Below are 14,333 nucleotides of genomic sequence, written 5' to 3' on the forward strand. Positions count from 1 at the left end.
TGGCACTTCCTCTTGACAGGCGGTATCGTATCACAGGTTGAAAAGCGCAGTCACAGCCCGGAGACTCGGCATTTTATTTTTTTTTAATTTTTTTTTTTTTTAAGATTTTATTTATTTATTTGACAGAGAGAGACACAGCGAGAGAGGGAACACAAGCAGGGGGAGTGGGAGAGGGAGAAGCAGGCTCCCCGCACAGCAGGGAGCCCGATGCGGGACTCGATCCCAGGACTCTGGGATCATGACCTGAGCTGAAGGCAGTCGCTTAACCAACTGAGCCACCCAGGCGCCCAAGACTCGGCATTTTAAAAAGTCATTCTCTTTAGAGTTCTCGGCATATTTGAAATGTACGGCTCTTGTGTGTATTTAGTTCACTGCAGGCTTTAGGGAGCCAGGACTCAACCCAGCCAGGTGTGACTTCCAGTCTCTGGCACGTCCCGGGGCGGGGTGGGGCGGGGCACGTGGGCGGGGCCCCGCGGGCCAGAGCCACGCCCCAGCCTGCGCAGTGATTCTGCCCAGCTCGGCCCTATCCTGTGCTCTTCTCCTCCCGCCTCTCCCCGCCTGACCCCTGTGGGAGATAGGATGGATGGAAGTAAACACAGCTGGGCTGACGCTTGAAAAACGATTGCCAGGGGTTTGTCCCTCTCTGGCTCTTTCTAGTAGCCAGACTATTTATTTCTTGATTTTTTGATTTAACACAATCGCACCCTTTGTGATTCATTTGCTGCGAGTTTAAGTACACAGCTAAACAGAGATTCTAAAACAAAACAGTCCCGAATGGGGACTAGCATATTTGAAAAGTGCAATCGCCAGCCCAGCAGGCTCATTCAGTTTGGGGGAGCTTGTGAGTATTCTACTCTGCTCCATCAGAGAGAGAGAGAGAGAAACCTCTCGTTCGACATGGAGTGGAGATGATTCTAACCTCCTTTCCTCATCGAAGCAGAGAAGATTTTTTGCCACCCTCCTCTCTCCCCACCCCAGATACCCCACGTCAACACGAAGCTCTCTGGGACCAAAATGCCGTGCACTCTAAGACGTTGACTAGATACATAATAAGGAATGGATGTGCCTTCCGAGCCGGCATCTCGCTTCTCAGGAGGTCTTGTTTCCTCTTGTGCTACGTGACTACGCAGGAGTAGCTCTAGTTTTGTAAAGAAAAGGAAGGAGGTGGATGATCAGAGACAAGCAAAGGTAGGCTCGAGACAGCGAATAGGACTGTTTGGCAGATCCTGGGTAGAGCTGATGGTGCCCGTGCCCACCACTGGGCACACGGGGCCTTCCCGACTCCCAGGTACTTGTGACGAGTTAGCTTTTGTTTGAGCTGGAGGATTACGGACGCTGAGTCTTTCCTAGGAAGCATTTGCAATTCTTGCAACTTGCAGAAATATAACAGGCGTGGCTCCACCTCTCCACCCTCCCAGAAATTTCAGTTGACCTTAGCATTTCTCATTTCATGTGAGAAGAGGTATGATTTATGGACCCTGCTTGGTTTCAGAATGTAGTGAAAAGAAATACATTACTAACAGGAATTGTGAGTGCCACATTACCTATTTTTAGATAGACAACCTTAATTGGAAACATCACAAATAGAAGGTAGAGGAAGGATGAAAGGGAAAAGTTATGCTTTCTTCACAGGGAAGAAAACTTAACTGGGGGGTTGTAAGTTTTTATCTTTAATTCTATTTTTCTCATCAGTTTCTCATCAGATGGTCACCTTGATGAATTGTGGGCTCTGTTGTGAGGTGGGACCAAGCTTTAATTTTTTCCCCTTCTCCACCTTTTTGAGAAGACGCATCTTAGAAAGCAAATATGTTTTCTCCCCGACTGAGCTAATTTTATCCCATTCCATTATCCTCCATTGATTTGCTTTCCCGGGTTTTGAATGAAACTGAGATATATGTGGCTGTTTGGGTACTTTGTGACTCCTGCATAAACACCAGTTGTTGATGCTTTAATTTCTCTGAAATGGAGCGGTAAATTGAAAAGTAGAACAAAACCAAATGTTTGTTGTGCTGGGGTCATTTCCCAGATGACTGGAATGGTTTCTGAGGAAGGTCACATTAGGGTTTTCAAGAGTGCCTCTTCCGTAGAATCTAAATATCTTTCTCTGCTCAAGAGGCCACACCTGTCTCCCCCCTTTTTTTCAATCTACATAGCAACTTCCATTTGACATGGGTGATATCATCCTCAAGTTGAAAATGAGAGCACCAGAATTAAATGACCGGGTTTTTAAAAAGTTATTCTGCTCTCTACAGAATTCTCAGTGTATTTGAAATGCACAGTTTTTGGAAGTACTTAAAAGATGTCAGGCTTTATGGAAGAATCATTTTCGTGCCAAATGTTTCTCTCTACCTGAAGTTCAGCTCAATGGCTGAAAGGAAGGGAGCCTGAGAATTGAAAGAAAGACAAAAGGGAAAATTGATTTGGAAAAGGTTTCTCCTTTTCATTTTTTGAGCTTGGCGCGTTTTTTAGATGTGCGTGAATGCCTCAGTAGGATGTTGTCTGATTATAACGTGGCTCCCACAGCTGGGGAAACATTAGCACAGTATGGCCTGGTGTCACTTACTGACAAGGACAGGGGTTGCACCAAATTCCACAGGGAATGAGGTATGAGTATTTTATTTTAAAATGATTTCCATGAACATGAAGGACTGAAATTACTTTCCACAAGTCGTGTCTGAGAGGTGAATGGATTCACACACAAGAGCACTGTTTTGTCATCTCCAGACCTATTCCTGACCCTGCAGGGATGGGATAAAATTGTATTCATTCCCATATGCCTGGAGGAAGGGATCCATCTATACCGAGTAGCCAGTAGGTGCTAGGCATCGGCCCAGGCACTTTACAGATGGCATCATTTGATCTCAGTGTTGTGTGGTTGTCTTATTTCCTTCAGTTTCAAATGAGGAAGCAGAGGTCAAACTCAATGCTTCATACACATTAGGTACTCAGTACCTTGCACTGAGGAGTGTTGGTTAAGAGCGGGGTCTCTACTATGGACTCTGAGAAACAAACTGAGGGTTCTAGAGGGGAGGTGGTGGGGGGATGGGTTAGCCCGGTGATGGGTTCTGCATGGAGCACTGGGGGTTATATGCAAACAATGAATCATGGAACACTGCAACAAAAACTAATGATGTAATGTATGGTGACTAACATAACATAATAAAATTAAAAAAAAAAAAAGCGGGGTCTCTAGAGCTAGCCTTCCATAATCTGAGTCCCAGTGGTGCCGCTCACTAGCTGTTTGATCTTAGATTACTGTGTGTAAACCTCAGTTTCCTTCACCATAAAATAGGGAGACTAACAGTAATTTAATCACTCTCTAAGGTGAGTGTTATATGACATTATCCAGGTGATGTGCTATTATATTGTTATTGTTACAGGAAGATGAATGGGTGGATGCTATAATTGGTCAAGGCGCAAGACGTGTGGGATTAAATCTGGAGGCCTTGGAGCCCCCAGCCTGGGTCTCTCCATATCAGTGCCCTGAGATTGCTGGCCGCTATTGAATTTCAGCTCGTTTCTGGATTGCATTCTTTTGAGTCCCATTTCCTTTTGTGTGTTGAACACGCACGTAGCGATGGATGTGAGACCCATTGTTGTGGCTGTTCATAGTTAATTTCATGATAGTTTTTGCGGAAGAAAGTCACTCCTCTAGAATGTGAAGAGGGCTTTCTGCAAGGTGAAAAAATGGTGGGAAGCCCTATCCTGGGGTGCACGGGACAAATAAAAACAAATAATTTCCAGGAGTTAAATTTTCACTCTCCCTGAGGCTCCCAAGGTGCAGTAGTTTATTTTCATTATGTCTCTTGTAAAGGCAGCACCAATATTAACAATGTGAACAAAACAAACTAACATTTTTGTTTGCTACCATCTGAAAGTTCCTTAGGGCCCATAGACTCATTTGTGAAAATTCATGTGTGCAAAACTCATTTTCAAAAGCAAATAAAATATGTGATCACAAATGCTCTTTACCTAACTGGCCTAGGGGACTAGCTGAAAACGAGTTTGTGCCTTTACGTCTACTCTATGGTGTAACGTACTTGTCTCGGGCTGCCTGGTCTCCTTACCAAGTGAACCCTCATCGAGCCATTTTATTTATGTCAGACCAACTCGATGGTTTGAAATCTGGATATAACTCAGACGGTTGTTATGTCACTGTACTGATTTGTGGGTTTCCTTTTTTTTTTTTTTAAAGATTTTATTTATTTATTTGACAGAGAGAGATAGCAAGAGCAGGAACACAAGTGGGGGAGTGGGAGAGGGAGAAGCAGGCTCCCCGCTGAGCCAGGAGCCCGATGTGGGGCTCGATCCCAGGACCCTGGGACCATGACCTGAGCCGAAGGCAGACGCCCAACGACTGAGCCACCCAGGCGCCCTGTGGGTTTCCTTTTTGAAAAATTGCATTCAATCACCATGCTCTGTAGCTTTGGAAACATCTTTGCAAGTTCATTCCTTAAGAAGTCCAGCAAAGGAAACATCTCTGCGTTCAGCTAAGTTTGGCTTTTATGTCCCTATGGGTTTGAATATGCTGCTTTCTTTCCTCATGAAAACTGTGGCTACAAGTATAGGATATGCCTAGGAAGCCTGAGTTAAGAAAATTCGAAAAAAAGAAACTCTTACATATAAAGTATGCAGTACGTGGGGATAACTGGAAGCTACCAGGAAACTTACTGAAATCTCAGTCTTCGGACTTGCTTTTTCCATAGCAATTAAAATATGAGGCAGGGATGAAGTAAGACAAATGCATATCTGCCAGACTTTGTGATACACAACTATAATTCTTCTCAACCTTTACATTTGTGGCTTGTTTCAGCCAGATTGATTTACTTATTCAACAAATAATATTTGTTATGTATTCTAGGCTCTGCTCTGGGTAGCAGGGATATAAAAATGAAAGAGCAAACAAAAATCCCCTGTCTTCAAGGAGCATACGTTGTAATGGGGGAATAGATTTAGCAGATTAATATTTTGGATACGTTACTCCCCCCTTCACCCCTACGCCGCCCACCCCGCCTGGGTAGTATTGACACTATTTCATCATAAAGTTATTTAGTGTCCTTTATGGTCTGAATCCTGAAGTGTAACTTTATCAAATGCAGGAGGCTTAGACTTTCTCATTGACTTCTGGGAAATCGGTAGAAAAAATGGCATTTGCTTTCTGGTTAAACTTTAATGGAATCCATTGACTCCACTTAGGATTTTTTTTTTTTTTTAAAGATTTTATTTATTTATTTGAGAGAGAGAGAGAATGAGAGACAGAGAGCATGAGAGGGAAGAGGGCAGAGGGGGAAGCAGACCCCCCGCTGAGCAGGGAGCCCGATGTGGGACTTGATCCCGGGACTCCAGGATCATGACCTGAGCCGAAGGCAGTCGCTTAACCAACTGAGCCACCCAGGCGCCCTCCACTTAGGATTTTTTTTCCCCTGGCTTGTGGCAACATATTTTCCAGTCTTGGAGGCATAAGCCATCTTCCTATTGAACTCCCATTGACCACACAGCTCTCTGCTCAAGACACCTGGCTGCAGGGGATACTATTTTGTGAAGGTGGGACCAACTGGCACAGTACGAGGTGACATTATGGTCACAAGCTACATGAGATCACAAGTACTGATTGAAATTTCTGTGCACCAGTGTGTCACCTCAGTTGTGAGAAGTGTAACAAATGCTTTGTGACAATCGATAGTAAATTTTGTGAATGATGAAAGTTTCTTTTAAAGAAATTACACTGGGGGGAGGGCACCTGGGTAGCTCCAATTGGTTAAGCGTCTGCCTTCAGCTCAGGTCATGATCTTGGGGTCCTGGGATCGAGCCCTGCACCGGGCTCCCTGCTCAGCGGGGAGTCTGCTTCTCCCTCTCCCTCTGCTGCTCCCCTCCGCTCATGCTGTCTCTGTCTCTCAAATAAATAAAATCTTAAAAAAAATTACATTGGATCAAAATAAAGATTCTTCTTAGAATAATGTCAGTCTCCTCTTCTATAGTCTTATATGTTTTCTTGGATGGGAAAGAAAGAGGTTGAATTACAGATAGCTCCCTGAAAATTATGCAGAATTCAGGGTATGCTCATTGAGGAGGCAGCACATGCATGTGTCATAAGTCAAGAAGGAACAAAGATAGAGACCTCCTGCCTTCATGTTTCTATACTCTTTCTCCAAAGGCCCTGTCCAAACCCTTAGAGGAGCTGCTAATTGCTAATGATTCGCAAAGTTGATAGGGGTTTACATTTCATCTCTTCTCATTTCCCTTCTGCAAACCCCCAGGTGGAAGTGTCAGTCAAGAGAGAACTGCCTAAGGTAGGGAAGGAAGATGAGACAGAGATGAGAGGGACAGTCTATTCCAGGCAGATAAACAGCTCTTGAATAAGTGAGGTGTCTCCTGGCCCAAGGAACATGTAACGAAATCCAATAAAAAATGAGTTCATTCCTAACTGCTTCTATCAGATTCACCCATCCCCTTCACCGATTCTCTGTTTACCTTCTGCTCTGTTTGGTTCTTGCCACTGAGGAGATCCAACAGTTTTCAAAGAACACAATCTGCCTTGTGTTGCAGCCAGTCTTGCCATCTTGATGGAAATACTGTCAATTGCAGCCTGTTACATCTTCCTCCACTGAATAAGTGAATTGCTTCCCGATGCTGGAGTTCCTCTAATGAAAATGCAAGCAAAGAAACTGCATCTCACCTTTGGAATTCTAGACAGCAAGGGCTCCAGGAGACAGCCAGGGTGTACCACGGTAATCAAATATTTTCCAATCCCCCAAATTAAAAAAAAAAAGTATAAGAAAAGTCCAGCCTTGTGGTTGGACCTGCTGGAGGAGAAGATCAAAGAAACCGTTAAATAAAACAAAAAAGCATTGCTGCTTATTCATCTGGCTAGAGGAAGAACTCCCACAATTTCTGCCTCAGTGGGGTATGTGTCTCTGGATTTCAGTATCCAAAACATATTTGTTAAACAACTTGAACAAGCTTGGGACTTACCTACAATATCTATAAATGTACTTTTGCCTCTGCACTTTCTATTTTTCCTGTCTGTGGGGACAAGGCAGGTTTTCCAGGATCATCCCCCTGCCTCGAGGAAGAGTGGCATTTCACCTCACAGGCAGAAAGACGCCTCCCACAGCCTTCAGTGTTTCCAAAGAAAGTTCTTCGTCATCTCTGAGTAACCTATTGCACCAGGGATTTTTCTCATCATCAAGTCTCGATTCCGTAGTGACCACTGTCGTGCTTTTCCCAGTTCTGTCTTCACTGAGTGCTGGTTTCCTGTTGTGTTTCTACAGACTTAGTTTACCATTCTTTGGCAAGAGGGCCAAATCTGCAGTGAGTAGAAGCTCCCGAGAGTCGCATCTGTTTTTCTCCAGTGATTTAGGGATCTGTGAATAATAATTTTGGGGGTTATTGAGAATTCCGGAATCCCAACTAATTCCATGCAAATGGAGGAGACTCCCTAAAGATCTAATTATAATATTTACATGTCATTAGTTTGTTGAGAAGTCTCATCTTATTGGGGTTTATTCCAATGGTAAAATGGTTTTATTTTCCCCACTCGCTGCTTTCCACTGTATTGTGTTGAATTCTACTTTCCTGCTGGGAAGCAAGTTCCTTAGCAACATCTAATTTGCTGTCATTTTCAGTTATTAGTATAGTCTCATTTGGGTATTTAAGGCCTAGTCCCCATTCATTTAAAAAAGAAGATAAATCTCAAATTTGATTCAAAGTGTATCCTCCTTCCCCCTCTGTTATTTGGAGGGAGTGTGCATGTGTGTAAATGCACGTGTGTGCTGGTTCTGAGACACCTTTCCTTCTCTCTTCTAGGACCTCACTCCCCTGAGCGCTGGGGCAGGGGGAGGGGGTTTGCTGGGAGCTTTTTACAGGGTTGTTAGAAAATCAGTGGTGGGCAGACTGCAGGCCACACTCACCGTGGCTTAGACAGATTCTTTCTGATGGGGTGCTCTCTGTTGAAATGGTCTCTGCAGAGTGTTATATACAGTTTCTTGGGCCAGCACCCCTCCCTCCACCTCCATCCCTGCAGACATGCGCCCTGCAGCCCCGTGGCCTTGGCAGTGGTCATGCCACCGACCCCTTCTCTAGGTTGTGCACGCTAGAGCTTGGGAACCCCTCACAAAACAGGAGTGATGGGATCCCCTTTGCCTCCTGAGAGTTAGGCAAAACTAGATGGGACGAGACTTCTCCATTTTCCTCCCAGGCACATCACATCGATTTCACAGAAATCTCTAGAGCTTACTGGGCATCTGGCTCCATGTTCATGTGAACCTCAAATGTCAGAGGATGCACGTCAAAGGTCCCCTCTTCTCTCTCATAGAGCACTATGCTCCTAGCTTCCAGGTACCCTCATGTCTCTCTACTGGTGGCCACACCAGGGGGTCCTGGGGTCCTGCCACTCAGCCAGCATCCAGCTGGGAAACATGATGCCAGGCCCCACTTCTCCTGGGCAGTCCTCCTAAATGATTGTCATGGCGCAGCCTACTCTCCTCCTGGGGGAAGGGGAAAGAACCTGCCCTCTCCCTCAAACACTGGCCTTCCCTGTAATCCTGTGCCTCTCTTATTTCCTGTTAGACTGGTGGGTGAGGTTTGGGGGTGGGTTGGGAAGGGTGGTAGGACAGAATTTTTTTTTTAAAGATTTTATTTTGAAGTAATCTCTACACCCAGTGTGGGGCTTGAATTTACAACCCTGAGAACAAGAGTCACATGTTCCAGCCAGATGCCTCTGACAGAACTTTTTTAGTGGTAGGGCCATTTCTGCTGCCTCTTTTTTTTTTTTAAGGTTTATTTATTTAATTGAGAGAGAGAGAGAGCGCATGCACATGCGTGAGCAGGGGGAAAGGCATAGGGACATGGAGAGAGAAAATCCTCAAGCAGACTCCCCGCTGAGCATGGAGACTGACGCAGAGCTCGATCTCACGACCCATGAGATCATGGCCTAGGCTGAAACCAAGAGTTGGCCGCTTAACCGACTGAGCCACCCAGGTAGGTGCCCCTCTGCTGCCTCTTAATAAGCTGGCTAACTCTAGCTGCTGGGGGCTTTCTCTAGAATGTGAAGTACTTAAGAGACTTTAATTTTGGGCCAGAGCAGAGTTTTAGGACGCTGAACTATGACACCTATTACATATATATTAAAACGTGTACCCACAGATAGATGTAAAATGATTATGGGTATATATCCTAGGCCCTAAAAAGATCAGGACACCCTCCTGTCATTCTTCTCATATACAATTCACACAAAAAAACCTTAATCCATGACAAGGGCAAAGAAGGGCAATGCATTCTGTTTTTCCCATGACTACAATTTTTATTTTTCCAAATGTCAAATTTCAAAGTTTTTAAAAACATATATGCATTCCTAGTGCCCCAAACACTATCTCTGGTCTTACTGAGAGGAATTAATAAGTGAATAAATATGCAAGTACTTTATGTGATCTACAAATACATGCAAGTACCATGATTACATGTATTGTATATGCGATTTTCTATGTATAAATACACATACCTACAAGCCTTATTTCAGTTTGGTATATGAAAATAAGTTGGTTTCTGGAATACATTTTTTATTTCACTGGTATATACCAATCAAGTAAGACTACAGCCAGTCTTGAGCCAGACTGACTGGGTTTTAAGCCTGGCCCCATGATTTTAGGCACATACCTTAATTTCTCTGAGCCTCAATTTCCTCATGTGTAAATGGGGATAATAATAGTGTCTACCTCATGGAGTTGTTGTGAGAATCAAGTGGATTAATTCATAAAAGAAAAAACCACTTAATTAACCTTAGAAAAGTGTCTGGCCCATAGTGACCTCTGAAAGATGGTTTTTTTTTTTTTTTTTTTAAAGATTTTTATTTATTTTTTAGAGAGCGAGCGAGAGAGAAACAGCATGAGAGGGGAGAGGGTCAGAGGGAGAAGCAGGCTCCCCGCTGAGCCGGGAGCCCGATGTGGGACTCGATCCCAGGACCCTGGGATCATGACCCGAGCCGAAGACAGACGCTTAACCATCTGAGCCACCCAGGCGCCCAAGATGGGTTTTTATTATATAATCTTATTAGCTACAGAGAAAAATAGGAAATTTCTTACTTTTTCTTGGATCTTGGTATTTTGGCTATTAATCATAGAAATAAAATGGATAAAATTAGCATTTACTTTGTGATGAAGTTGACTTTTAAACATTTGCCTTAAAGAGTGACCTGGGGCTAGGGGCTAGAGTGGAATGAGAAAGCTCGAGATGACCAGAGTCAGAGGTACCTGCCATCAGGGTAGCAATCCTACATGCACCTGTGGAGAACTCAGAGAGCAGGCTAGTGAGCCACCCAGGCAGGGCGGTCAAGGGGAAACAAATGGAAATGTATGTGACCATCTATATTCCCAGGACTGATGCTGGAAATTCGTTATTAAGTAACAGATCCGTAAAGCTCTTTGTTTTCATTCTAGCTCGCACTTGCTTTCCTTCTATTGCTTGCTGTTGGCTATATTCAGCTCCCCTTTGAAATGCCGAAGGTTTGCAGATTCATATCGAAGGGAAAAGTTTGACCTAACAATTCTTTTCAAATGGCTTCTCAATATTTCTTTTACTGTTTCAGCCTCATCGCCTTCCTACCTCGTGCTTGTGCCCAGCTCTTACTAGCTTTGTTGGCTTACCTGACTCAAATTGATTTCGTTGAATTTTCTGGAACTGGAGGCAGACCGTTTATATATTTATTTCCTTGCATCCTTTCTATTTTTATCTTTCCATTTCTAGCTTTCATTCTAAACTTATCACAGATGCTAAGCCTTAGCAGTCTTGATCTTCTCAGCAAATATTTGCCAGGTTGTAATTTTTTATTTATTATCAACAGCCAAATTTAAACAAGGCTAATCTCTATCTAATTTGGTTTGCGTGAGCCCCAGTCTTGGTACTTAAAGAAAGCAAATGCTAATTGCTTGTTCTTTCTTAAGTGTGTTCTTCCCTTGTCCCTCATGCACCTCAGTTCTTTTTTTTTTTCAAATAAAAATAATTTGGGGCAGTAGGAACCACATTTGGATCTAAAGTTTAAAACAAAAAGTATTTTGGCAAGAACACCCTTAAGTATAGAGCTGGTTGGGGGATGGGGGATCTGTGTGTTAGCCTCGTCTTGTTATTGTCCTCTTTCCCTTCTTTACTGCCTTGGTGGGGGCGGGGGAGGGGGCGGGGTACTCCAGGTGGTCCCAGCTTGTTGAAGGGGTCCTGCAGCTGCTGCACCCTGAGTGGCAGTTGCTGCCCGAGCTTGGGTTCTGTACATGGCAGAGGTAGCGTTCCTAGTTTTATGTGTATATGTTTGGACTTCCATATGTTGTATGTGTATATGTGCTGACGTCAGGGGCAGAACTTCTGACGGGTGGCCAGGGTAGGCAGTGGGGAGAGGGGAGTGCTGCAGGTGGCTGTTGAGGATGTCTTGAGAGGTTTTTCAAAACCCTAATGTCACTTTTAAAATAGGTATCTTAATCAGAGGCTAAATTCGGATTCTGGTCTGTCAAACAATAGCTTGCGAAAGCACATGTCTGTGCTGCCCTCCTTCTGCTGGTTCCCGGCTGCTTCAGGAGCTGTTTCCTGCTCATGGCTGCTGGCTGTTGTTACAGCATTTCCTCCGTCACCTTTCTGTCTGGGATCTGGCAGATCCCACCTGGCCCACGAGGCTTAGCCTCCTCCAGGAAGCTCTTGGTGCCTGTTCCAGTCCCGAGCCACCTCTCACTATTCTGACCTAGACGTCAGCACACTACTGCTTGTAGGTCAACCCTAGCCATCTGTCTGTTTTTGTAATGAAAGTTTGGTTAGGATACAACGATGTTCATTTGTTTACATGTCATCTCCAGCTCTCTTTGAGATACAGTGGCAAAACTGAACAGCTGTGACAGAGACCATGTGGCACACAAAAACTTAAAATATTTTTACTTTCTGAACCTTTGCAGAAAAAGTTTGCTGAGCCCCCTCCTAAAGTGAGAAAGCTTAATGTATGAACCTCCCAGCATGATGTATAATGAATGCCCCTATTGTGCACTGTGCAAATCTCTCACTTTAGAATTCAGTATAGTTTTAAAAATTTATGTTATTTTTTTCTAAAGATTTTATTTATTTATTTGACAGAGAGAGAGACAGCACAAGCAGGGGGAGCAGCAGGCAGAGGGAGAGGGAGAAGCAGGTTCCCTACCGAGCAAGGAGCCTGATGCAGAGCTTGACCTGAGCTGAAGGCAGACACTTAACTGACTGAGCCACTGAGGCACCCCCCATTTTTTTTAAAGATTTTATTTTTATATAACCTCCACACCCAATGTGGGGCTCAAACTCACAACCCTGAGATCAAGAGTCACATGCTCTACTCACTGATCCAGCCAGGCGCCCCAAGAATTCAGTATAGTTTTTTTTTTTTTTTAAGTAGTTCCCAGACATTTTCCTCACTGAACAAAAAAAATCTCAAAATTACACTTGGAAATTGGGGTGGTTTCCCCACAAAGGACAAAGAGAACCCACAGGCAATTTCGTTTTCTAGAGACAACATCCATTTATTGCCATCCTTAGGGGATTGCAGAAAAGGCTTCCAGAGCATAGCTTTGTACCTAAACCAGTTTCTTTCAACCAAGAATTCTTACTCGTTACTGATTTCAGTGTAAGAACATAAATGTTATCAAATTTCCATAAAGATGTGTGAAGATGTAACTTAACCAAATCATTCATATGGAAGTCCAAATATACACACAAAATTAAAAGGTTAGCATTTGTTTAAAAAAATAATTCTTCCTGGGATCCTTTTAGACACTCAGGTGTCCCACTTTACAGGAGCTTGACTAATGGTAGGTGTGAGGTGAGAAGATATTTAACTCCGTTCCAGAGCTAGAGTCGTTCACTGCTCTTCTCTCCTGCCTAGCGGCCAGCCTATTCCCAGGGTGGAGTACACAGAGGAAGAGACCAAGACGTGGGGCGTCGTGTTCCGAGAGCTCTCCAAGCTCTATCCCACTCATGCTTGCCGGGAGTATTTGAAAAACTTCCCTCTGCTGACTAAATACTGTGGCTACAGGGAGGACAACGTGCCTCAACTTGAAGACGTCTCCGTGTTTCTGAAAGGTAAGGCTTCACACAGGCTGTCTCTTGCCCTCCTAGCCAACACCCTTGCTTGCCTCCCAAGGACACACGGGGCAGCAATGGCCCATTTTACAAAAAAGGAAAAGCTCCCTTTGATTTAAAGAGAGGAGCACTGAGCCAGCAACTCCCTGGGGCCACCTGCAGGAAGCAGAGCAGGGACTGTGGGCAGGGAGAGGGACCCTGCCGTTCACACCGCTCAGGGGCTTGGGGGGGTCTCTCGTGGTTGGCTGTTCTAGGTGTTAAACCCCAAAGGATATTTGCAAGTTCAGCTTTGAGCTCTTTCTGGTCCAGGAACTACTCTGTGGGGACTACATGGGGATGGAATGACCTCAAAGGTGACATTTTATTTGCTTCATTAAAAATTACATATTGCATGAAGAAGTATCATGGATAATGCTGAACACTAGTGACTTTCCTTTGGGGGATACCAGTCAATTAATCAAAGAAATATTGTTATATATACGTGATGTGCCGGGGCTATACTCATGGCTGATACGGTATGGAACAAGATGAGACAGAGTGGCAGCTCAAGTTCATGTCCTTGTGTGGTCACTCTCCTCACTGGCTCTCCTGGGACAGCAACTGGGGAAGTTTGTAGGGGTGGCAGGAGGAGGCCAGGTTTTACGGGGGCCCCACTCCCTCCTCTGAGCTTCCCTGGGGTTGCATCCTGGGTTCTCAGTTCTTTTCTCTCCCCGTCTCAAGCGCAGCAGTTGTAAAAGTAAAAGCCTTGCTGCCTTCTTCTTTCTTGGAACTCCCTTCCTCGCCTGCCTACCCTCTTTCTATCGGTGACAGTTATTCTCTAGACTCCTCAGGCCCACCTGTAAGGACCCCCCTCTGAATTCCTCCCCACTCTCCTCACTATGTAATCCATCTTTGTATTAATTTCCTATTACTGCTATAAGACAACACCACAAACTTAGAGACTTAAATAAGACGAATGTATTACCTTACTGTGCTGCAGATGGGAGGTCTTGGCTGGGCAGCATTCTTTCTGGAGGCTTCTGTTTCTTTGCCTTTTTCAGCTTCTGGAGTCTACCTGCATTCCTTGGCTCCTGGCCTTTTCCTTACATGGCTCCAACCTCTTGCTTCCTTGGTCACATCTCCTTCTCTGACTCTGACCCTCCTGTCATCCTTTTATCAGGACCCTTTTGATTATCTCAGACCCACCTGAGTAATCTGGGGTAATCGCTCCACTGAAAATCCTGGAAAACCCGTTTTGCTGCATAGACACAGGTTCA

The 14,333-nt window shown here is 44.5% G+C and overlaps 1 protein-coding gene across 1 annotated transcript in view; it reads left to right on the forward strand.

Annotated features, from left to right (window-relative positions):
• TPH2 (tryptophan hydroxylase 2) overlaps positions 1 to 14,333 on the forward strand; it is an 87,237-nt gene that overhangs the window by 18,978 nt on the left and 53,926 nt on the right. Inside the window, exon 6 of the mRNA XM_006744516.3 lies at positions 12,881 to 13,077. Coding sequence (XP_006744579.1) covers positions 12,881 to 13,077 — 197 coding nt within the window. The remainder of the gene's footprint in view (positions 1 to 12,880; positions 13,078 to 14,333) is intronic.

The sequence above is a fragment of the Leptonychotes weddellii genome, chromosome 5 (assembly GCF_054177405.1).
Source record: "Leptonychotes weddellii isolate Sample4059 chromosome 5, ASM5417740v2, whole genome shotgun sequence".
Taxonomy (NCBI): domain Eukaryota; kingdom Metazoa; phylum Chordata; class Mammalia; order Carnivora; family Phocidae; genus Leptonychotes; species Leptonychotes weddellii.